Here is a 24,389-nt window from a genome sequence, read left to right on the forward strand (position 1 = left end):
AGTCCTTGTGGTCTGGACTCCATGTCCACATCAGGATGTCAGCACTGGCCGTCCTGTGAGTCCACTCTTTCCCCACATATTTCCTGTCTTCAGAGCATAGTGCTATGAACCCTGGTGGTGCCATCTGGGTGTTGAGCCAATGGGGCAGGAGAAGGGAACAGCAGGAATTGAGAGCACAGTGTGTGCTCAGACCCATCCCTGTTCTTGGAGCATACCTCAGACATGCATCATCCTGATCCTTCTCTCACCTCAGCAGTGAACCAAGGCTGCAATGCGCCTACCCAAGGACACTGGCCAGGTGCCCCAGAAGCTGGGAACCCAGCTCTCCCGTGTACACGGGGATCCCTCCTGCTTCAAATGAGGGTGAATAGACCAAGTACCATAGTGGAATTGGCCAGACTAACAAGGAAGCTGCCTGAGGAGGCTGGCATCACTAGCATCATTGAGCTACAGACCCTCAGTACTCAGTAAGTGTCTGCTGTCCCCTGAGTGTGTCAACCAAGGGATGCGCGCACAGGCCTAGGCACGTGCATGCCTGAGCTGGGGCTCACCAGGTCCCGTGGGCCCAAGTTGTGCGACTTCATCAGAATGCCAGGAAAGAGGTCTTTGAAGACGTGAAGCACTTCGAACATGAGGCCCTGGCTGGAAGACTGGCTCTGCAGGCGGTTGACAATACTCTCCATCTGCTGCCTTTGGGATTCCTTGAACACTACCAGGTAGGTGTTGGGCACCTTCCAGGCACTCTGGCCCCAAGGGAGGAAAAGGAGCATGAGGACATCAAAAGAAAGACGCCTCCCCTGGGTACAGATCAACTTAGAGACGAAGAGACCCAGGACATAGAGAAACTACAGATGCCAGCTGACTCGGTGAGGCTTAAACCTCTCCCCAACACACACAAAGCCCCACTGACATCACCCACAACAGATCCACACACATCCAAACATGGCGTCCATCCCCAAAGGAACTGTGGGTGACCCTCAGCACTCATGTGAGTGCACATTGAGCCGGCTCCACCCTGGCCATTCCTCAGATCCTGTCTTGAGACTCAGCAGTGAACTGCCAGGAGTCCGTGGAGCACTGGCCATCCTAACTCCCCACTTTGGTGCCTTCAGTCCCAAGACCACACCAAGCCAGTGGGCAAATGAGCAAATGCTCTCAGGGATCTTCACTCCAGACCTTCCCTTACACTGAAGCTAGAGAAGAAATGGCATCCACATGGCTCCTCATCCCCAGCCTGCCCGCACCTCAGAGCGCCGGTATATGATGCTTGAGGGCCAGCCGTGGATCTCCCAAGGTCGGGCGAGCTTCAGCCCCTCTTTGAGTCTGTCCAGATGGTCTTGGGCTCCGGACTCATCCCATTCCTTTTGGACTTCGACCTTCACAGGGCTCAGCAGCAGCAGCAGCAGCAAGGACAGCAGTGGCCACTGTGGCCACCCACAGCCATCGCTGCCCATGGGGCTGGAAGAGAGGTTGGCACCCTGGTGCTGACACCCGGAACCAGGACGAGCCAGGAACAAGCACAGAGCCAGGCAGGACAGCTGGGCTGTCTGGCTCACTAAGTAGCAGCTGCCTAAGCCAGGTGCCTCCAAGTATCAGGAAACCTAGGGTGCAGAGTGTTGAACACCTGGAACCCGGGGCAATCCCATCTGATTATATACTAATAGAGCCAACCCCCTCCACACAACCCCACAGGCTAACAGGAGGGAGTCTGCATGTCTGAGTTCAGAAGTTCTGACATGGGATGACCAGCGGTCAGGGAACCGCCCCTGCCCTCTCAGTGTTCATTCGCACCTCTGTCAGAATGTGTCTGCTCTTCTGAAGCATCTAGCCCTGCCTGAGGGGCACACTGAGCTGGAGTCATCTCCCCATTTCACAGATAGAGAAATTGAGGACCAGAAATATCTTATCAACATCACGAGGCTAGAGGCAAAACAGATCTGATTTTTTCAGCTGTTTCTTAGGAGCCCTAAGGGGCAGTGAGGTAAAGTTTGTATCTTGCCCCCAGAATCCTCAGGCTCCTCCTTGGACTAAGGGAGCTGGAAGAACATTGCCGGGGTTCTGTGGCTCAGTGTATGAGTCCTCAGGTTTAATAAGGCCTGGCAAATAGGAAAAGCTCCCTGCCTGCACATCTAACTCTCAGAGAACTGTCTGGGTCAACTTCATGTGACCAGCACCTAGTCAGAACATGGTAGGTACCTTTAATGACTGATTAGGTTAGTGATGGAACTGTGTGCCCAGCACTGTTCTGCAGGCTGGGTTACAGCAGTGAAGATGATGGGCAGACACAGAGTGTGGAGATGGTGTCATCTGGACACCAGTGATGAGGGGTGGGGACACATATTGTGGGCAGGGAAGGAAGAGCTGGGCTTAGATGCAGGGCAGTGTGAAAAGCTCCTTTGAGGGAGGGAGCTGAGGAAATTGGCTGTGAGGACAATGTAGTGTGGCTCCCGGGGCAGGGCTGTCCAGCAGGAAGGCAGTAGGATGGGCAATGTGGAATACAGATCTAGAGAGGTTTGAGTCCCCTGTGGGAACAGGGTGTGTGACATCAAGTCTGCAGAGTGGACACAGGTTCCAGAGGGACAAGGGCAGATGGGAGGAGAGGGCATCTGAGCAAGGCCTCCTAGGTGCAAGGACTGAGTCCCCAGGGCCTGTGGTGAGGGCCCTCCCAGGCCTGGACTCCCCACGGGACACAGTGGTCACAGACAGGGTTAGGGTAGCCCAGGGGTAATGTGATGTGTGTCAAGGACTATGGAGGACACTGAGCTGGGAGAGGCAGCCCTCGGCATCAGGAGGAATGCTTCATGGAATCTGGTGCTAGAGACAGGCAGATGTGGGGAAAGCAGATGCTCAGGACAGGGAGCTATAGAGCCATGGGGAAGGGTGTGTGGAGAGAGGCTGTTGAGGATGGGGCTGCTAGTCAAGGATCAGGAGGGCTAGAGCACAGAGGGGCTGTAAGGAGAGAGGAGGGACAGAGGCACAGGCTAAGAGCTTCTTTCTCCCCATGAAGTTCTGGAGACTCTGGGGGAAGCAGTGGCAGTGCCCAGCTGAACCAGCAGAGGACACCCAGTGGCCAGAGTGAGGCCTACAGCCTACAGCCTGACAGGCAGGCAGGGCAGGGCCCACCTCAGCCTGGGCAGCACCTGCTCAGCCTTCCCACCAAAGCCCACAGGGAGGTGGTAAGAGCATGGTGGTAAGAGAGGCAAACACAGCAAAGGCAGGTTAGGTGTGGTGGGGGCCCAGACAGAGGGCAGTGCGTCCCAGCAGCCTTCCTGGAGGTGGCAGCTCAACATTGTGGTCCAGCTGTAACAGGCAGCACATCCACAGAGCACAGCAGGGTCCACTTGGAGATGCTGTGATGAAACAGGGCTGATTTTAATGTTTGAGGCCACAAAAAGACAGAGCAAGGTAAGGGGATTCTGGAAGCTTCCCAACAGAAGAGAGTCTTGGCTGGCTTGCTATATGTACATACTTGCTCATTAGTACCATTGCATGAACATCTCTAAGCCCAACACAGTTTGAGGGCCTCTACCTCTTCCTCTCCTCCCCTCTCTTGATCCTGGAGGCTCCTTGCAGACACTTGTGGGGAGAAGATGGAGCCAGGGCCTCCTCTTACCTTTTCCTGCTCACCTCTGAGCCTTTCCAAAATTCCAGTGAGCACAGCAGCCACAGCATGAGTCATGGGCACATGGTGGCAGCAGGGAGCTATGCAGAGAGGGTCCCCTCCCCAGGCAGCCCCCACTCTTGAGCAGAGAACTGGATTTCAAACAAATGCAGCAATGGTATTCACTAGATACGATGCTGAAAATGAACTGTACAACTTGTTGGTGAGATGGAAAGGGAAAACTGGAAGAGGGAAAGAGGGGAGCCAATGTTCAAAAGGAAAAGTACTTTTTTTCTGAGAGATGTAACTGTGGCCCCTCTGTTTAAGCATTTTTAGATAAAAAGAATAAAAAATTACAGATAACCTTAAAAATAAGAAAGAGAAAAGAAACAAATGAGACAAGATGGAAGTTTTCTGAGAGCTCCTAGAAGAGAAGAACGCACAGGGGCACGTGGGTAGTAAGGGGATGGGGCAGCCACACAGGGGAGGGGGGCCAGGGACCCCCAGCTGAGCCAGCTCCTCCTGCTGTGTGTGTCACAAGATCAGGGCTAGCCCTCACCTGACAGACCAGAGCACCAGCACCAGCCGGGAGAAGTGCAGATCCCTCCCGGACAGCCTGGATGCCCAGAGTAGGTCACAGTAGGACACAGTCCACGGCAAAGGTACCAAAGATTCACGCACTGATGGAGCCTCTCTGTCTGAATAGCCCAGGATAGTCCTGGCAGATTTGTGCCTAGGTTATGATGGTCTCTACTCCATGTACTCTCTCTCTCTCTCTCTCTCCTTTGCTCTCTGTTTCTCTCTGTCTTTGTCTCTTTGTCTCTCTCTCTGTCTCTCTCTCTCTCTCTTTCTTGCCAGTCCTGGGCTTGAACTCAGGGATTGGGCATTATCCTGAGCCTCTTTTGCTCAAAACTAGCACTCTACTACTTAAGCCACAGCACCACTTCTGGATTTTTCTGTTTTTGTGGTAGTAAGGACTAGAACCCAGGGCTTCATGCATTTTAGGTAAGCACTCTCCCAAAAGCCTCATTCCCCGCCCCTCCTAGCACTCTTCCTTTCCAATGAATCTTACATATCCTTTGGGACTGCAAGGTCACTTTGTCAAGGCGGCCATCTGGACAATTTCTCAGGACATAGACAGACTGTAGTCCCGTCCCCTCATCTTCACTCCAATGGGTTGTTTCATCCTATGGCCACTACAGAGGCCTCTGGTCTGGGGAAACGTGACAGGTGGATGAGGAGGGAAGAATGAACAGGGCTGTGGAGGCAGCAAAGGCAGGCCTTGGCACCAGTGGTGCAGGAGGAAAGCCATAGTGAGAAACATGCCTGCCACAAGGGGAAGTCAAGAAGTGAGGAATCCCTTATTCTAAGAAGCTGGGATATCTATCATTCAGGCCTGCAACCACTAGGAAAATGGCATCTTGAGAGAGAAGGGCAGCTAGGCCAGGGCATGGGCAGCAGAATAATAGAATATTGTAGCATAAGGGGGGGTAGGGGCTGTCCAGGCATGAGGTCAAGAGTCAGCAGAGGTCAGTCATGCATACAACTAGAGGATCATGGGAGAACCAGGAAGAACAGGACCAGGAGGAAATGCAGTCAGCTCTGAGTGGGATGGATCACACTGCCCACCAGGGGACTGAAACTGAATAGGAAGGAAACCTTCATGCAGGACCAGGAACCTGGGTAGAACCACAGAGGGGTCCTGTCAGAGACCATCTTGGGGGAGACTGGAAAGGGTTTCTGAGAATCCAGCTGCTGAAAATCTCAACAAATCTCACAGGATCTTGAGAAGCTGGAAGCAGGAAGAAGCTGGAAGAGCAATGGTCCCTTAAGAGTTGTCATCCCCATCCACAGCTTCCTTCATAGTTCACAGAATGCTCCAGCCCATCATCTGTCTCCTTTGACCCTCCATCCAGTCTCACTTGGCAGATTGGGAAACTGAGGCCTGTCAGGTCACTTAGGGTTAGCAGAGCTTCCAGGCTAGAAACGTGGAGCAGAGCCACCTCATCCCCAAGTGTCAACCTCGAAGCCCATCTCCTTGTCCGGGAGGGGGTCTTCGCGGATGTCTGGCAGCCCATAGTACAAGTCTTCCTCTTCCTCCTCAGGCTCATCGGGGCTTGTATCTGCAGAATCCTTCCTCTTTTCCTTTGCCTTCAGAGATGGCTGCAAGATTTAGGGTTGGGCTGCATCCTGTTAGTGCTTCTCTGGAGCTGTGTCATCCAATGCAGGGGTGTCATTGATTAGGGCATGGAAGGGGTCCAAAGGCCCATGGAGCTTGTGGCCTCTGTGGCCAAGAATGCAGCTCCTCCCTGTCAGTTGGAGATGAGTTAGGGCTGCGGCCTTCACTGGAGGCTCTGTCCTTCCAGGAAGGAAGCCAAGGGTGCAGGGGCCAAGGGACAGGCCAGGGGACTGCAGGGGTAAAAACAGGTTAAGAGTTGCTCTGAGTCAGATTGCCTGGTCAGATCGCCCCATCACAGCTAGCAGCTGCAAGGCCTGAGGAAAGTTCACCTCTCTGAGCCTCAGTATCCCTCCCTGGAAGGTGAGAAGAAATAAGAGTACCCATTCCTGAGCCTGTTTCTGAGAGTTATAGCTGATAACAATGTGCAAAGCACATTGCACAATGCCTGGCATGTGGTAGATGCTCAAAGCAGGTCTGTTAGATTACTGTGAGGAATACACCTCCAGTCATCCATATCTCCAGCCATCCCTCATCTCCTCTGGTCTCTCACAACACTTGTCACCCCAAGAGTCCCTCTGTTATCTCCTTTGGTTGCCTCACAAGACCAGCGTTCTGGAAGCCTGGAGGCCAGGCAGGCCTAGAAGGGAGCTTGTGCCAGGTTCTAACTGTGGAATGAGTAAACAAGTGGATGAGTCAGGAGCTCAGTCACAAGCAAGCAGACACAGGCGTGCAGGGGGACAGCCTGGCCTGTGGTCACTGGGAGGTTGACAGCAGTGGACTCACGTCCTCTGCTTTCTTGTCCTCAGCACTCATGACAAACATCCAGAGAAAGCAAGAACCTTCTGTGTGCCAGGCATCAGAAATGTATTACTCCAAGCTTCACAACACCCCTGGGTATGTGGGAAAGACTATTCATTTGGGGAAACTGAGGCTCCAGAGAGTAAGAGAATTGCCAAGTTGACACAGCAAAGACCTGGTTTTGCAGCCAGGCCCATCTGACCCATAGTCTGCTCATGTGTTTGCTGCTGCCTTCAGGTCTCACATCCCCTGCTGTCTGTTCCTCCCTCCCAAGTGCCCTCCACCCCTGGTAACCCAACAACTCTCCCCTCCTTTGCACACTCGCCTGCCCTGAACCTGAGTTCCTTCTTGTTCCTTCTGGTCCAAACTCCTATGGACAACCACGGCAGGCTCCACCCAGGTCTGAGTATCATGATAGCCACCCTCTCCTCCACCGCTGGCTCCTGACTTCAGCTCAGGGGTCAGTAGCAGGTGGGGGTTCTCACTGTAGCCCCTGACCTTCATGTGGATGTGGCTGAAGTTGGGTAGTCTCTGGTCATAGGCGACTTCCTCCCTCAGAATAACATAGAGGGATGGGGGCAGAGGGCCACACAAAAGACAGGGAAAGAGAGAAGGGGCGAGAGACAGGGAGAGGGCGAGGGAGAAGGAGAGAGAGAAGCCAGACAAGTGAGCAAAAATTGCATATATTAATCATTTTTTGAAAAAAAGAAAAATAATTGCAGTTGACCTTGCCAAAGTTTAATGAAAGGCCTTTATATTATACAGTCTAGAACTATTTCTAAACTTCCAGAATAAAGGATATGTGATTGCTATTCATCATAAGTATAAAGGTAATGGACCAAAACCCAAAACAAAACAACACTAAAACCTAAGCGACTCTACCGAAGGTGAACATAGTCCCTCCACTATGAAATTTTCAACCCAGTTCTCATCACAGTGTACGGATATTGTCATCATCGTCATCACTATTATCACCATCACCTGCATAATCACCACCATGATCATCACTATAACCTCCATCACAATTTTTATCACCATCTCACTACTATCACCACCACCATCATCACCATCACCACCATCACTTTAATCAACATCACCTTCGTAATCACCAAGACCACCATTATCATCACCATCATAACCACCATCGTCTCTCTCAGTAAAACTACCAACAGCAATACTGAAAACCAATGCGACCACCATCACTATGATTGCCTTCATCACCACCAGCTGCTGTGGTCCGGGGCTCTGGCAGAGCAGGCAGGAACAAGGAGTGGGGGCCTCAGAGGCAGCTCTCCCTTCCAGTCCTTCCTCTTCTCCCTGTTCCAACGCAGCTGGAACAGACTCCACATCCCCACCCACTAGCTCTGCCCTCATTCCATTCCTCATCCTTGGGCATGAGAATGCTGGCTCTCACTGACTATGCTTTACCATTGTAATGAGTCAACACAGGAGACCAGCTGGTGCTGGCCCAGCCACCACAGCCATGCCACAAGGAGTGGACTCGATGTCTCCTCAGTTCCTGCAGTCTTGGGTTCAAATCCTGACATCATGTTTCCCACCTACACAGAAGCAGTCTCACAGCAACTCTGTTGCTTCTGGACATCAGCCTGACTACTTTCTCACTCAGCATGGCTGCTCCCTTTCCTTCATCCATCAACTGAAGGGGAAGCTCCAGCTTCCTTCCGTGGCAGCTCAGCCCCATTCCTGTCTATCTGTACTTGCTCCCCTGCCTGCCAGCCAGCAGCCACGCTGACCCATTGACCTCATTCTCTTATCACCGCTTTGCTCATGCCCTTCTTCTGCCTGGAAGAATTCTTATTTAACCTGTAAAACCCCAGCTCACTATGAAGTTTATTTCATAGATAACTGTTCTCCCCCAGACCCTCAGCCACTCAAAAGCAGGGAGAGCCTATTTTGTGTTTGCCTTGGCTACCACCACCCTCATATCCTAGCTAACACTTTTCTTCCCATATATTTATACCTCAGTCAATCCGTAAAATTTGAGCATTTGAAGTGTTCTATAGGCCTGGGTTCTAAGAGCCCAGGAGAAGCCGAGGATGAGCCTGGGAACACAGTGGTCCAGGTTGTCTTCACCCCCATGTGTATCCATTGTTTCTCTATTTTTTGTTGGGCTGAACAATTTTGTACCAATAATGGGGTTTGAACTTAGGGCCTGAGTGCTGCCCCTTACCTTTATTCACTCAAGGTTGATGCTCTACTACTTGAGCCAGTCTGTGCACTGCTGTGGTAGAACCTCTCTGCTTGGTTCTCTTGCTCACTCCAGTTCTAAATGTAGCCTATTTGAGACTGTTGTGACTACAAGACTATAGAATGAAAGGTTTTGCCTAATCAGTGGTCAGAGTACAAGATTTGTGTTTTATTGCCTTTTAATTGACATAGAATTAATTGGTTAGATGAGGACATATAGAACACACGTAAAGGACTTGGTATAGCAAATCTCACCCTTCATTTTAACTATATGAACCATAATTTCCCGGTCTTTGCCTAAGGATCAGAATTTCCAATGATCCTTAGCTAGTTAACACATGACCTTAATGATGTTGACCCTTAGAAGACTGTGCCTAGTACCTGACAACACTGGGTTCTTGGTACCTCAGGAAACCATAATCTCATCCTCAAATCCCTTAGCGGAGCCTTCAGAGATGGGAAAGTGTGACTCTGGAGGGCCATGTGCTCTGAAGGAAAGCTTCCTTTGGCCCCTACAGGGTTGGCAGATGTTGGCAGAAAAACTCGAGCAAATAATCCCGAGTCTCGCATGTGGATTGACACTTGTGTGGAGACCAAGGAAACAGAGCTGCTGCCAAGCTCCTGTCCCATGAGCACACAAGAGAGGGGTAAGCGGTGGCTTTGTCTTCATTGCCACAAGAGAAACTCCTTTGTTTTTATATTTTATGGGAGAAAGACGAACTGCATTTGGGAGTGTAGGAAAATTTTTTTAATATTACAGTAATATTGAGTAGTAATATCCCATTTGAAATGATGTAAAGATATGTGGTAAAACTCCCTTACACTGTAAAGTAGTGGCTGAAGAATTGTGTTTACATGGACGTTTGTGTTTAATATGTCTCCCTCTCCATATAGCATTGCCCATGGGTCTGGTGGAGAGCTCTGGGCTTAGGCTTGGACCTTGAAGAAAAGCTATCAGGATCAAAACAAACATTCACTAAGCTCTTGAAGGTACTTTCTGATACGATTAAGACTGAAAAGAGCAATAAAAACACTGTGTTCTGCAGAAGCACAGGCTGAACCCTTGGCCGTCAATCCTAAGGAAGTTATTGTGGCTCACAAAACAGATTTTTTAAGTGAAATTAAAAGCACTTTCAGATAAAATTTTTATCCAGTTTGACTTCTTAAAATTTATCTTTTTAAGGGTGGGTTTGAGATGTTTGGGTGGGTAAATGGGCATTTTGACAACATGGCTTCTCCTTTGGCATGTGTAATTGTGCTGTTTAACCGACATCCTTGCAGTTTAAGATGACACTTTAAAATAAAATTCTCCCAATGGTGACTTGAGCCCTGGCACTACAGGAGAATCAGCAGACCTTGTAGGATCTTATTTGGAATTGACATTCTCTATTGTAATTTTATTCATTTATTATTAAATTTTGTTTTGTTTTCACTGGAAAGGAAAGATGATGCGGAGTTTTAAACGTTAAAAGTGTACAAGTTGATTTGTTACAATAAAACTAAATGTGTACAAAAAAGGGTTTGATGCTTTTCTTTCAGAATGGACATAGTTGATCTGACCTTCCTAGTTTGACATGTATAATAACGTCACTGTCGAACTGTCCCCTGACTTCAGATGTTTTGATATGCACTTTGCAGGATGACCTCAGGGCAGTATAGATCTAGAATAAAGGGATTTCAATTAAAAAAATACCTTTTTAGGGCTTGGAGACATATTGAATAAACTGTAGTCTCAAACCATGTGACCTGCAATCATATGCTTTAACCTGATCAAAACTGCTGTGGCCCTTTAACATAGGTTGTACATGAAGTTAGGAATCTTGGTTTGGAGACACTGTTTTGTGAGTTTCATTATGTGTAATGCTGAGATTTACCTTGAAATTTTATTTCTCCTCAATGATGAGTAATATAAAAGCAATGTGTAAGAGTGACTTCCTTAGAAATCTCTAAGAGTGACTGAATACTCATCTATTCAGTTATACTGCCCAGTGTAGCATCATAGCTCATCAGATTCAGAGGCCCGGGGCAGTGGAGAAGGAGTAGAAAAAGACCTTTCCTGTATTGTGTACCTTTTGTATATTGAATTGCTTAGTTTCAGTCCTCTTTCAGCTTTAGATACATGCTCTGCCATATTTCACACTCACCGTGTGCAGAGCTTGGGAACCTTGGGAAGTGCCAGATTGCTACTGTCAGCCAGACTTGCCAAGTCAAAAAGGCCCCAAAGTGCCTTTCTGGTTGTTTTGCATCTGTGGGGTCACATGACAGAGGGGCCAACTTCTCTGCTGTGCACATAGCATAGCCCTTTCTTCCCTCCTAAAAAATCCCTTGTAGTCCACAGGCACCATTTCAATTGTGTAAGCCCTACACCCAAGAGAGAGAAGGCCAGCATTGAAGAGAACTGTGCCTCCAAAGCACACAGATGAGTGGAAGATTTTGTATGGTTCCAATGTTCTTATAATTTGGAATGTGGCATTCTAAAGTTGATTTTAAATACCTGATTGCTCCAGGCTCTCTGCTATAGCCGCCCTCCCCCCTCCAACACTTCTCTCCACACCCATTTTTGCTGAAAGAATGTGTGATACATGCATTGAAATGCTGGCAGTGATATGTGTTGGGTTATAGTCGCCAGCAACTGCACTCAGGAGCCAAATTCAGGAGTGAAATTGCCACTTCTAGTCCCTTATTTCCTATGGAAATGATGATGCCCTCCACCCCTGGACCTGCCATCTGTCCTGGAAAGCTACATCAGGATGCTGAACACTCTGCACTTTGATTCATTGTTACATTGTTGCTACAATGAGCATCATTTCTGCTTTGCTAGCAACTATATTATTACCTTTAGCTGCAGTGAACACACCTTCTGTGAACTGTGTTCAAGGTCATACCACAAAGGGTCAATTGTGATAGGCTTCCCTTGGAAGAGTTGTCACTTTCACTGCCAATTTTTATGATGTTTTATAATCTTTCACAAAGTCTACAAATCAAGCAGGAATTACATAATTTGCTCAATGCTTTCCCAAGGAGTTATTATCCAGTACAAATCATGTCCCCACCCACCCCTCTAAAAAGCTAGGTTTCCTGCTCTGTTCCCATTCCTTGTGTCCTGGGTGCTCACATGAGGCCTCTCCCTAGTGTTATTCGATATTTCTCCTTCCCTGCAGGCTAGGCACTTCCTTCTGAATCATGGAGACCAACTCTCTGTAGGAAGCTATTCAGGCACAGGTATGATTCCTGCTGGTTTGGGGTAGGTCCTGGGCCTTCATGAAAGGGGCAAGTGGAGGTGATGGTGGAACTGGAGATCCCAATCTCACATTGGAGCCTTTATCATCCCTTGACTATTGAGCATTTCCCACATGTGACACTGAATTGTCAGAAGACTGGTTGGCAGGAGTTTTGCCTCTGCTGAAATCCCATCATTTATACACTGCCTGAGAAGAGGTAGACATTGCCTAAAATAGTGACACTTGCCAACATTAGCTGGGGACAGGAGTTCCCACAGTGAATGGGATAACTATCTTCGTAAAATGGACAGTGACAACATGTGCTGCGTGAATTGTATACGAAAGCCTGGCAGAACAGTATTCTTCTAAACTGGATGGAACTCACTGCCCAATCATGACTCAAATGCAGCCTGAAATAAGTAGAATGCGTCTCACTAGTGTCCCTGGCAGAAGAGTAGATAGTAATAGGGCCTGTATTTACCCAGCCTCACCCAAATTCTTGTCACCTGAAGTCTCCTTAAACCCAGAAACTTTCCTTTCCCCTAACTGGAAAGCTCTTAATTCATATGGCTCTAGATGTGGTGCAGAAACCTGGCTAAGAATGCTACCTAATGCCAGAAGAGATCACTGCAGGCTAAAATAGAAGACATCCTGGAAAAGAATTTTATCATGCTTAGTCCTTGTTCTTCTCTGGGGTCTTGTAGACCTGGCAGACACCATCTCACCATGGAGCAGGGGGGCTTGTGCTGCAGTGTGACCCCAAAAATAACTCCATGGCAGCATGATAGTTGGAAAGCTAGTCACATGCCAGGCTTGGTTTCAGGTCAAGAACTTTGACTCCTTAGAAACATCTGCAGGTTTGTGAACAGCAGTTCCATGAGCATTCACTGTGCTTGGCCTAGTCCTCTTGACTGGTGGGATGGAAAGGGGTTAGGAACTTGGCTCAGTGGTAGAGCAGATCCTAGGATGAGGCACCACAATTGTGTGTGGGTCTTGGAGAGGCTACAGGTCCACATTCACTGCATTCCTGTAAGATATGCACCAGAGGGAATTTCTGGACTCCTGTAAGTCCAAGCTGAGCCAAGCACTCTCCTTATCACTCAAATAAAACTACATAATCAACCTGGTTACAAAACCTGCAATAAATATCAAGTCACAAAAGCAAAACAGATAAAAAATTGGCTTGCTATAAAAGGGCAACAGAAAACTGACTCATGCCTCTAACTCTAGCTACTCAATTGGCTGAGATCTGAGGATCTCAGTTCCAGCCCAGGCAGGAAAGTCTGTAAGACTCTTATCTACAGGAAACTAATCAAAAAGCTAGAAGTAGAGCTGTGGCTCAATGGATAGAATATTCATCTCGAGGCAAAAAGGCTCAGGAACAGTGCTCGCCCCTGAGTTCAAGCCTCAGAACTGATACAAAGCCAACAGAGACCCTAGTGATAGACAAGTGTTGGTTCATTCTGATATTTATTCACATGTGGGCAGCTGATCCTTACACATGCCACCTGCACCCCTCAGGTGTCCACTCAGCCTCCATGAGTGAGACCACCACAGGAGAAGGCCCATGCCCCCAGGGAGAAGCCCTAGAGCAAGTAGGCTCTGGCTGCCTTCACACCTTGCTCCCCCCAGAAATAAGGTGCCCAGCCTGCCACCTCCCTTTATATCACCTCACTTCGCACTGTATGCCTGGCAGGCCCTCCCCTCTCTGGCCCTGTATCTTGCTCCATAAAGTATGGGTAACCAGTGCATACACTGTAGAGCAGAAGAGGGATCAGGAGAAGTAGGGATGGGGATATGATCTGTCAGCCTCTACTGCAGGTTCTCCCAGTCAGAGACATAGCTGGAGGTGGAGTAGAGCAAGGATAGCAAGGAGAAATTGAGGCATGGCCCTATGGTCTCCTGAGACATGCTTGTCCTGGCTGGGGCTGGCTCTCTCAATCAGTAATTCCTAAGGAGTTTCTACAAATTGAGAAGCCATGAGGGGTCCCCAGCACCAGTCACCCTCATTTGTTCCTGCTAACACTGGCTCCTCTCAATCCAAGTGCCTCCTGCAGACCGGTATCAACTCCTGGAGGCAAATGCACATGAAAGGTGACTTTGCTCATAAGTCTGCCAGGAACCACGCTTGCTGTCAAACCACCCTTCCTTGCTCCTAATGGGGTCCCCTTCTGTAACTCTTCCAGAGAAGGGCACTCAGATGGGAACAAGTTCTCTCAGGGCAAGAGTCTCCACCCCAGTCCTGCCCTGGTCAGCACCACCCGGCAGGCTGAGGTCTTTCCATCCACTCTATGCTTGTCCTGAAGGCTGGATGCGGCAGCAGATGGCAGTGACTATGACAAACTCCTCACTGGTCCTTCCTGTTTCCTCAGGATCCTGGTGCTTCACCACACAGGTGTTGTCCACAGGGAAAGCTCCCAGGGTGACTGAGGTCTCAGGATGGGCACTGCAGCTGGTCAGGGTCCAGCCTGCATCACAGCTCACGGTGACCTGCCAGAGTCCAGACAGCACAAGTAAGGCCAGGTCCCGCATGCATGGTCAGGTCTCTAAGCCACCTGCTACACTGTCCCTCCCAGCAACCCTCAGTGGGGACCAAACTGTGAACACCTGGCTTGGTTCTGCCCCTCACACCCCAAAGGGGCTGTGTCCAACTCTGCCCACCATTCCCTCAAGGTGCTTCAACCCCAACCTACCAGGACACTGCAGCCCAGACAGACATCTCAACAAACCAAAGCCCCTCCCACCTCCCACTTCCCTCCAAGCCACACCTCCCACAGCCTTCCCCACCCAGTGATGGCAACTCCATCCCCCCAGCAGCTCCACAAGACCTTGCAACAGCCCTCCACTCCTTGTTGCAGCTCATCCCAGACCAGAGCCACCAGCCTCAGGTCCCAAACTCCTCCTGCCATGGCCTCTAGAGGCTAGCTCTCAGACTCCAAGAGGCCAAGTGTGACCTGCCCTCCCTTAAGGGACCTTTTTCCTTTTACTCTCCATGGTTGCTCAGTCATTCCAACCCTGAACAACTCCCACTCCGTTTGTTAAGTGCACAGGTGTTAATGTGAGTGTGTGTGTGAGAGAGAGAGAGACACACTGACAGATACAGAGACAGAGATAGAAACAGAGACAGAGACAGACAGCCAATCCTGGGGTTTGAAATCCAGACTTGAGCCTCAGCTCCACTTCCGGCTTCTTGAGGCTGTTAATTGGAGGTGAGAGTTTCACAGACTTCCCTGCCTCCGCTGGCTTTTTACCCCAATCCTCAGATCTCAGCTCCCTGAGTAGCTAGACATACAAGTATGAGTACAGACTCCTGGCTTGCTTTTTTGTTTTATTTAAAGAAATTCTGGGGTTTGAATTCATGAGTGCTAAGCACACTCCCTACCACTTGAGTCACAACTCTGGCCTTTTTTGCTATCGTTATTTTTCAAATACAATCTTGGCCCAGACTATGTGCAGTCCTCCTACCTAAACTACTTAGAGAGAGAGATGGAGAGGGAGAGGGAGAGAGAGACAGAGAGAGAGAGAGAGAGAGAGAGAGAAAGAGAGCTGCTAGTCCAATTGTACCAGCATACCCAGTTTATTTGTTTAGATGGTTTTGTTGTTGTTGTTTTTTAATTACTTTTTGCCGAGGTAGGCCTCAAACTGAGATCCTACTTCTTCCTTATAAGTAGCAGGTATAACAGGCACAGTACTGTGTCTAGCCTCAGCAATACATCTCTCTCTCTCTCTCTCTCTCTCTCGCTCACTCACTCGCTCTAGTTCTGGGGCTTGAATTCAGGGCCTGGACACTTTCCCTGAGCTTCTTTTGCTCAAGGCTAGCACTTTTACCACTTCAGCCATAGCAACACTTCTGGCTTCTTCTGTTTATGTTGTACTGAGGAAATTGAACCCAGGGCTTCATGCATGCTAGGCAAGCACTCTACAAATGAGCCACATTCTCAGCCCAGCACTGCATTTCTTTATGCCCTGTTTATGTGTGCTATCCTCAAAGTGGGACAGGAAACCTGAAGAACAAAACTTACAAATCTGGACAGAAACAAAATCAAGCCACAACACTCACACACACACACACACAGCACAGGTGCATAGATCCTCCACTGTGCACTGACCACCCCAAGAGGATACAGGCCCCAGCCATCTCCACCCCACCTCCCACAACCTCAACCCTTCACCTTCTCCAAGGGGCTTAAAGGCCTGTACATCTTCGTTGTACACTGCAGGCCCGGAGCATGGCAGCAGGAAGCATGGACACTGGCCTCCTTGTGTCCCGCGCACCGTCTGGGCTGATTAGTACCTCTCTTGGGTGTGGTATGTGGGAAGACATCAAGATTCTCCACCTCCCAATGGGAGCTGCAGCCTGGAACAGAAGAGGGCCAGCTCACACACTGGGATGCCAGACACCCTTTCCCTCAATCACGTACTTTATTTTTAGGATCCAACCCCAGGGAAAACCAGGAGCAGCTCTGAGTAGAAGAGACATTGCCTGAGCAGCAGGACTTTTGGCTTAGCTCTGACTTGTAGGACCTTGGGAGAGCAGCTCAACTGCTCTGAGCCATAGTTTCCTGGGAATCGCATGGCCTCCTCTCCACTAAAGAAGGGGAGCCCTGGGACAGGATCCCCAGGCCAGAAATGTTCAGCTACTTCTCACCACAACCCTCTCCCACCTCCGGTCCCTTCCCCATCCATCACCAGCTAGAAGATCAGCCTGAGCTTGGATCTGTGGGCTTGGGAATCAGGGGCACCTGGCTATAAAATTGTGGATGGCTTGCTGGTTTTCATCAAGGCTCAGTTTCCCTATTTGTTAAAACAGCCAGAGCAATACCATCCACTCACAGAGTTGCTGCTTAGCTGAAGCAGAACATGCCTGGGTAGTCCCCGTACTGCTCATGCAGGACCCAGGCTCTGCCCACATTAGGGTTATGGTAGCCAGGACCAGAGCCCCTCTCCCGCTGTGTGGCTTTAAGAAAGGAATTCAGCCACTTTACCTGCAAATGGAACTTGGCATGGGCTACACAGTGAGTGCCTGTGGCTCTGCCAGCTTTGCCAAAGGCCAGGCTCCCTGCCAGGCCAGCAGCCACATAGAGCTCTTGTCCTGGACAAGGCTCTAGACACTGGGCTCATCTGACTGCTGCAAATCCTAATCCAGCCAGCTTTTAACCCCACCTGACCCTTACTATTCCAGAGCCTTTAGACTCCCCAGTGCTTAGCTGTCCAAGATCAGCTCCTGACTTAGTGATTCAAGATAATTCCTAGAGCCCCTTAAGCCCCACCTGGTACCAAGCACCTTCTGAGCATGGCTATAGCCCAAGATCCACAGTGCCTAGCTCCTCAGTGCAGCCCTCACCCATGACTTCCAGACACTTTCCTGGGCAAGTTTGACAGAAGGTCCTTAGCCCAAAGAAAGGACTTCAGAGTAATGGCCAATAACCATGACCACCAGAAAGCATACTGTCCCAGGATTAGAGCTGAGCATTCACAATGAGGACACTAAAGCATAGGGCTGAGAAGGAACTTGCCAGCTACTGAGTGGCAGTTGGAATCAACCTGAGCTGTGCCCCACTTCTGACAGGCCTGAACTATGACTCCCCACCACACAGCTGGTAAACAGCTCCCAGTGCCCAAGCTGGAGCCCATCTGCCATCCCTCTCATCGCTGCCACTGAGGCAGGTGAGGAAGAGAGTGGTAAACAGAGAGAGAGGTGAACCTACCCAAGGCCACATGGCATGCAAGCTGTACATCTGGCTTATGAATCTTGAGGCTCCTAAATCTGTTGCTCACACTCATGGGGACCAAGTATGGGACAAGGCTCCTGCCCAGCAGGAGGTAGTGCCTCTGACTCACCCTGGCAGGACCAGCCCCTACCTGTCAGGACTTGGTCAGGATCCGGGCAGTGGGTGTAGGTCTTCAGCCCCACCAAGGCGGGAGCAGCTGTGTGGATGCTGCAGTTGGCTCGGCGGAGCAGGCAGCATCTGGCCACCGCAGAAACCTGACTATCTCCAAATGCCAGGCAAACGCGTCTGTTTCCTAGGATCTGAGAGTCCAAGAGAGAAATGGGAACTTGCTGTGAACAGGTTTAGGGACTGGGGAACCTGGTCTGAGAGTGACCCCTTCTACAAGTTCTGGCTCCTGAGTCCTCAGCACTGGTTGGGCCCAGGCAGGCTCTGCTGCCATGAGCAGCTCAGCTATGAATCTTCCCAACACTGACAATGGCTTCCAAGTGGAGACAAGGAGACCTGATAAAGCAGCACAGGACCTATGGGCTCCCTGACGCACCTGGCCTCTCCTGAGAAACCTCCCTAACACATTGACTTCTGCACAGAAATATTCACCCACCTCACCTTCATGGCCCCCTACCCTTCCCAGGGAAAACTAGGGTCTGGGAACTCCATCAGCTACTTCTGCACCTTTGAAGTTCTCAGCTCACAGAGCCTCTGTCATCCCAACCTGAGGGTCCTGGTTGTGGATGTTCTTGGTTGGCAGGGCGAAGGAAGGGGTGTGTCAGTCCTGGGACTTGAACTCAGGGCCTAGGTGCTGTCCCTCAGCTTTAGCAATCAAGCCTGGCACTCTACCAGCAGAGTTGCAACGCCCCTTCACGATTAGTTGGAGATAAGAACTGCATGAAATTTACTGGACTGGCTGTTGAACCAAGATCCTCAGATCTAAGCCTCCCGAGGCATTAGAACAACAGGCATGAGACAAAAACACCCAGCATAGAGATGGCTTTAGGCAAGGCAGAGAGCCGAAGCCACCGCTGTCCTTTCCCTCCTGTGCCCATGAGGGTGCTGTCTGTCCGGAGTCCCCCAGGAGCACCTGGCCCTGCCCAGGCCTTTGAAGTGGAGACAGGGATTAGAATCCAGAGGACAGAGGACTGGGCACACAGAGTGTGCAGCTCACCCCCACACGCTCGCCCTGCCGCTTCCCACTCTGGGAGAAACTGGAGCAGCCCAGCAGCTCCTCCTCCGGGTCACAGTGAGCCTCAGCAGCATGTGTCAGCCTGAATTCCCAGGGTTCTGACCACACAGTCCTGCAGAACATCTGTCCACCTGCAACAAGAACAGGATAAGGAGTCTCTTGGAGATTCCAGAAAAAGCTTCAACCCGAGCTGAGGGAGAGAAACTAAGACACCACATGAAACTTTGAGGTAAAACTATAGAGTTACAACAATTCCGTGGAGCCTGGAGTCCTATCTGAGGAGGACAGTCCTTCTGTCAACCAGGTTGGGGACTGTCACCATCTCATGGGCCTCTCACACCCCATGTTGGCCTCTGCCTACCCACCTGTCCTGCTCACCTGTTTCCTGGGTGCTTGGGGGCAGTGCAGCCACCAGGTTGGGGGTCTTGACTCGCTGTTCTACAGGGAACCAGGTGTCATTGATAGCATTGCTGATAGAGTAATGGAGCAGCCTCTGCCTCAGCTCAGCCACAGTGAGGTTTGGCTGGGCAGTGAGCATCAGGGCTGCTATGCCTGATGGAGGAAGGAAAAAATCAGACAAGGTAATGGCCTGACCTTCCATCCTAGCTGGGAACTCCTTTTAGGCACAAATGCACACACATGCACACATGATGTGCTCTTCCCAAAATTAAGCCACCTGCAATCCCTTGCCTAGTGAAAGCTTGTCCTATTACCTCCAGGACTTGGTACTGGCCATTGTGTTTACCCTCCAAAGCCCAGCGATGCAAAGTGCACCATTACCACCAGGTCTGCCCATTTGGTCCTCCTGCACAGAGCCTGGCATATGGAGGATCTGGCTAAAGCGGTAGCTGGAATCCTGGTGGTCAGGACAGTGGCGTAGTGACTCACCAGCCACATGGGCAGCCGCCTGCGCAGTCCCACTCTTTCTTACATAACAAATGGTACAGTCCTTGTCAGCACTGACAATGCTTTTCCCAGGAGCAAAGATGTCCACACAGGAGCCATAGTTGGTCCCCAGAGGTCCCTGGGTGAAAGGCTGGTCCTGGGAATCGACAGCTCCAACAGTGATGACCTGGAATGTGGCAAAGAGTTGAGGAAAAGGCTTCAGGGGCAGACTGATCAACACCTATACTACCTTTTAAGGCCCCATGCACATGTCCCCTTCTGAGGAAAATCTGGCTCATGAGCACAGCTGATACCCTGTCCTGTTCCGGGACTTCCACAGGATATAGACAGTGCTCCCCATGCGTAATGTACATAATAGGGAGACAAATACTAAACATATAATGCTGTCATCAAGAAGACAGCATAATCAGCCAGGCTGGGTACAGGTGGTTTTAAGTTCAGCATCTCTGTAGGCCTGTTGGGCCAGTCTCAGGGGAAGAGGGAGAGTGAAGCAGCTTCCCCACATTTCAGGGCCCAGAAATCGGGGAAGTGGAACAGGTGTCCTCTTCCTGGTACTGCCAGACAAGCCCCACACAAAACAGTGGCTCTGCAAATGTCAATCAGGAGGGGAGGCATGCCACAGATGGAGGATTCGATGCGAGGGGGTGGGGTTAAGGTAGGGATGTGGTTTAAAGGAAGGGCAGGACTAGCCCAAACCCTTCTCACACTGGGGTTTGGGGAGGCTGGCCCTCTGACAACCTGCAAGGCAGGACGTGTGAGCAGGAAGCCCTGCTGGCACCTACCTCAGGAGCCGACGCTGGAGAGTAGGCACAGGCATTGCTCTGAAAGTTGCCCGCAGCGGCCACCAGCACTGCTCCAGCCCTTGCCAGGCGCTTGCAGGCATTGTTGATGCTCTGACTGTACCCACTCACCAGGGGCAGCAGCACTACCATGCGCTTGGAGGGATTGGAGACCAGCTTTTTCCAAAGAAACTCCAAGCCTGACAGAACAAAGCCAAGATGACTACCTGGAGAGGGACACGCTTCCTTCCTCCAACCCCTTCCCTCCAAAACAGCAGTGATGCTCATTATTGACAACTCTATGATACTGTGTTGTGTTAAATGCATCTTAGTTCACACACACACACACGACATGGTTAACATTTATATCCATTATTCTTTTTGTTTTAATGACTTCTGTTAAGGTAGTAAGCCTTGCTTACTATGATGGCTCAATCACATGATGGCTCAAAGGAAGCAGGCATTCTGCCTACACACAAACTTCTGATTCAAGACTGCAAGCATTTCTGGGTCTGGGAAGGTGGCTCAGTATAGAGCGCTTGTCTTACATGCCTGGGGCCCTGCGTTCGATTTCTCAGCACCACATAAGCAAAAAGAAATTTAAAAAGCTGGAAGTGGTGCTGTAGCTCAAGTACAGCGTCAGCCTTGAGCTGAAGAGCTGAGAGACAGTGCCCAGGCCCAGAGTTCAAGCCCCACGACCGGATCCAAAAAAAAAAAAACTACAGGCATTTCTAGCCTGCCTGGCCGGGCCTGCAGATTGGAGGCTCAACCGCCAGATGGCAAGAGTCACTCCTCAGATCTTGACCACACACACACACACACACACACACACACACACACACACACACACACGTCCGTGTGTACACATGGGAGTTATTAATCAGATTGCAGCTGCAAACTGGCCAGTCCCCAGGACTTCCCCTGCCCGCCTCTCTAGATGACTGGTTTACAAGATGCTTGCAACAACCTGTCCTTACACTTGTCCAGGACACAGGTCTTGAGGTGGAAGCTTGGTGTTCTGAGACTGAAGGCAGACTTCACGATCACCCACCACACTCTAGGCCTGGCTCCAGTGTCTCTTAGAGCATCCCACCCACAGGAACCTGAGCCTGTCCTGGCTGCCTGCTGCCAGCGGTCAACCCCATTATAAAACAGGCACAGGTACTCTGGAGGTCTCCAGGGTTCCAAGGGCAGCTGGCTGCCATCCTAGGGAAATGGGGCTCCCTCACAACTATGATCTGCCTTTGGCCACCCAGCATGACCTGGAGTCCTGGGTTCTAAACCTGCCTAGGCCAGGCACCTGCAGCAAACAACCCTATATGCTCAGCTCCTGGCAACACACTTGTGTCGCTACACTGACCCCTTAACCACTCCTGGATCTGGGCCTCGGTGGCCAAGGGAGGAGTTGGAATCTTACTGCCACATGCCTAGAGGACAGCTGCTGAGGAGGGAGGGGGAGTGGGCATGGCAGTGGGGGTGACAAGCGCAGTCACAGCTGTAGTTATTAGACCGCTGCTGTGTGCAAAGCTCTGTGCTCAGTCACACCTCATTTCAGTCACTGTGCACAGAGGAACTGCTGATTGCGGTGGAGGTGACAGCTCCTCTGTGTGAGCCCTGCTCTGGCCGGGTGATGCCATGACCGAGACTCCAAAGAGGGGCTGCTCTTCCCTGGGCCAGGCCCAGCATCAAAGCCTTCCCTCCACTCATCACCTTTGGGAATCAAAGGTCAAGGCCAAGGTCAATCAGCAGAGGCATGAGACAGGCACAGGAGTCACTGCGATGAGCCAGGGACTCTTGATCCCTGCCTGCAATGGAACACAAAGCTGGAGCCTCTGTGAATAAGATTTGGGGCAGTGTGTACCTCTGGACTCCATGCAGTTGAGCATCTGACCAGGGGCCTGGGCTCTTGGGGGAGGTCAGTCAGCCTCCACCCAGTATCTTCTCTGTGAGCAGTTTCTTCTCAGTGAGCCTGGACAAGTCGCCCTCTCTAACTGGCTTCACTAACTGTTAATGGATGTCACCTGCCAGCCCCAGGTGTGGCGTCCAGAGCCCTTGGCTCAGCCATTGGCCACCGCAGCTCTGTGCAGAGCTCCCTCCTTGTTCCCTGTCCATGGCCACGACAGGCCTGGCTCTCAGCAGGACCTCTCAGACCCGGGCCCCACCTCTCCTCTCCATGCAGTGGATGAAGAAACCTGGGACAGTCTGGACAAGGGGTTGCCGGTTCCTCCACCAAGTCTGCTCAGCCAAGGTGACATATGGAGACAAACTAAGAGAAATGAGCCCCACCATGCTTGGAGGGGAAACTGGCTTCCTTTCTTTCTCCTCAGGGTCTGTGGAGATCTAAGCCCACATGACAAATGACACAGAATTGTGAAAGCTCAGAGCACACGGAATGGAGAAGGAGCATGGAACAGGAGCTCACTTGGGCTGGGTCTCTGCTCCCTTGAGCCCTCAGTCTCTCCACCTGCACTGGCAACCTTGAGGGTTCTGCCACTCCACCACCGGTACTCTGTGGCAGAGGCTACCATGCCCTCTTGGGTCTGGAGACATTGCTCCTCCCTGGCTGAAGCCCCTCCCCCCATGGCCAGATGGAAAGACAACAGAATGGGAGCTGCCACTCACCCATGAGGATGCCGCTGACCTTGCCCTTCCCTTGGCAGTTGAGCACACGTAGGCTGTGTATCTTGATGTCCTTGGCCACGCCAACAATCTGACCGCTGACCAGAGCTGCCAGGTGGGTACCATGGCCTACACAATTGTCCTCCTGCTCCATCAACACAAAGACCAGATAAGAAAGTCATCTACCCCATGATTTCCCAACAGACCCCGGATGGACTGCAATGCCCACCCTCCCTTGCCTACAGCTGACAACTGGGGATGGACGGTGATGGCTGGAGAGGGTGGCCTTGGGGCTCCAGGTCTGGTGGTCCTCATCATCCTCTGGGATGGGCTGGGGAAGGATGGCTCACCTGTGTCCTGGGCACACTGGTGCTCTGCCACTCCTCCTCAGGCACTCTCTCAAAGTTAGAGATGTTGATCATGCCCTTAATTTCCATGTGATTAGGCTCGATGCTAGTGCCCAAGAGATACACCTCCACGGGGCTGTCCCTCTCTTCCCACAGTGACATTTGTGCGAGATGAGGAAAAGAAGAACCGGAAGGATGATGTTACAGGTGGTCATGTGTCTCAATGATGGCATGCTCTGCTTACCAATTATGCACACTGTTTCAAGGAATGTACATGAACTTAATCTTCGAAAAGTCCTCCCACTAGCTCCTATTGGGAATATTTTATTGACCAGGCCAGTGAGACAAGAGATGTACAAGTCATTATGTTGAAAACAAACTTTACAACTTTGATGGGGTGGGGAGGATTGGGTGGAGGACGGGGGGGGGAGGTAGGGGGGGGAAGGCATGGGAAGGGAAGGGAAGGGGAAACAAAGGAGGAGGCTATAATGCTTGATAAGAAATGTACTCATTATCTTGCCCATGTAATTGTAACCCCTCTGTACAATATTTTCACAATAAAAAAAAACAGATAGGAAACTGTCCAAACCATGTAGGTGGCCAATTTGAGAGTATCAGGAAACTCCCCAATAGCATGCTGCCTGGGTCTTGTTATCAACTCAAATGGCCCAGCTCCACCTTGAGCTCTGTCATTGGCTGGGAACAACCCAGGAGGCAGGGCCTCAGTGACCTGCTGCTACTACTGGTTCTCTTGAGGCAGGATTACAGCAGCACAAGCTCTATGGTTGTCCTGCTGACCAACTCAAACTGCAGTTCTTG

General features: G+C 50.7%; 2 protein-coding genes across 2 annotated transcripts in view; both read right to left on the reverse strand.

Moving 5' to 3' along the window:
- Positions 1-7,964, reverse strand: part of LOC106001851 (proprotein convertase subtilisin/kexin type 9-like) — a 33,814-nt gene extending 25,850 nt beyond the window's left edge. Inside the window, exons 1-8 of the mRNA XM_013036811.1 lie at positions 7,676-7,964; positions 7,514-7,559; positions 6,915-7,131; positions 5,624-5,764; positions 5,380-5,393; positions 4,161-4,217; positions 1,245-1,458; positions 552-743 (exon numbers count right to left, since the gene is read on the reverse strand). Of these exons, the coding sequence (XP_012892265.1) occupies positions 552-743; positions 1,245-1,458; positions 4,161-4,217; positions 5,380-5,393; positions 5,624-5,764; positions 6,915-7,131; positions 7,514-7,559; positions 7,676-7,964 (1,170 nt within the window). The remainder of the gene's footprint in view (positions 1-551; positions 744-1,244; positions 1,459-4,160; positions 4,218-5,379; positions 5,394-5,623; positions 5,765-6,914; positions 7,132-7,513; positions 7,560-7,675) is intronic.
- Positions 7,965-14,296: 6,332 nt separating this feature from the next.
- Positions 14,297-23,732, reverse strand: LOC106001852 (proprotein convertase subtilisin/kexin type 9-like). The gene is made up of 9 exons (XM_013036812.1): positions 23,574-23,732; positions 23,227-23,365; positions 20,608-20,804; positions 19,808-19,991; positions 19,298-19,471; positions 18,902-19,050; positions 17,870-18,038; positions 16,180-16,364; positions 14,297-14,497 (listed from the first exon to the last, which is right to left on the reverse strand). Exons 1-9 carry the CDS (start codon positions 23,730-23,732, stop codon positions 14,297-14,299), a joined length of 1,557 nt encoding a protein of 518 aa, XP_012892266.1.
- Positions 23,733-24,389: the final 657 nt, after the last annotated feature.

Source organism: Dipodomys ordii, unplaced genomic scaffold (genome assembly GCF_000151885.1).
Source record: "Dipodomys ordii isolate 6190 unplaced genomic scaffold, Dord_2.0 Scaffold489, whole genome shotgun sequence".
Lineage (NCBI taxonomy): Eukaryota > Metazoa > Chordata > Mammalia > Rodentia > Heteromyidae > Dipodomys > Dipodomys ordii.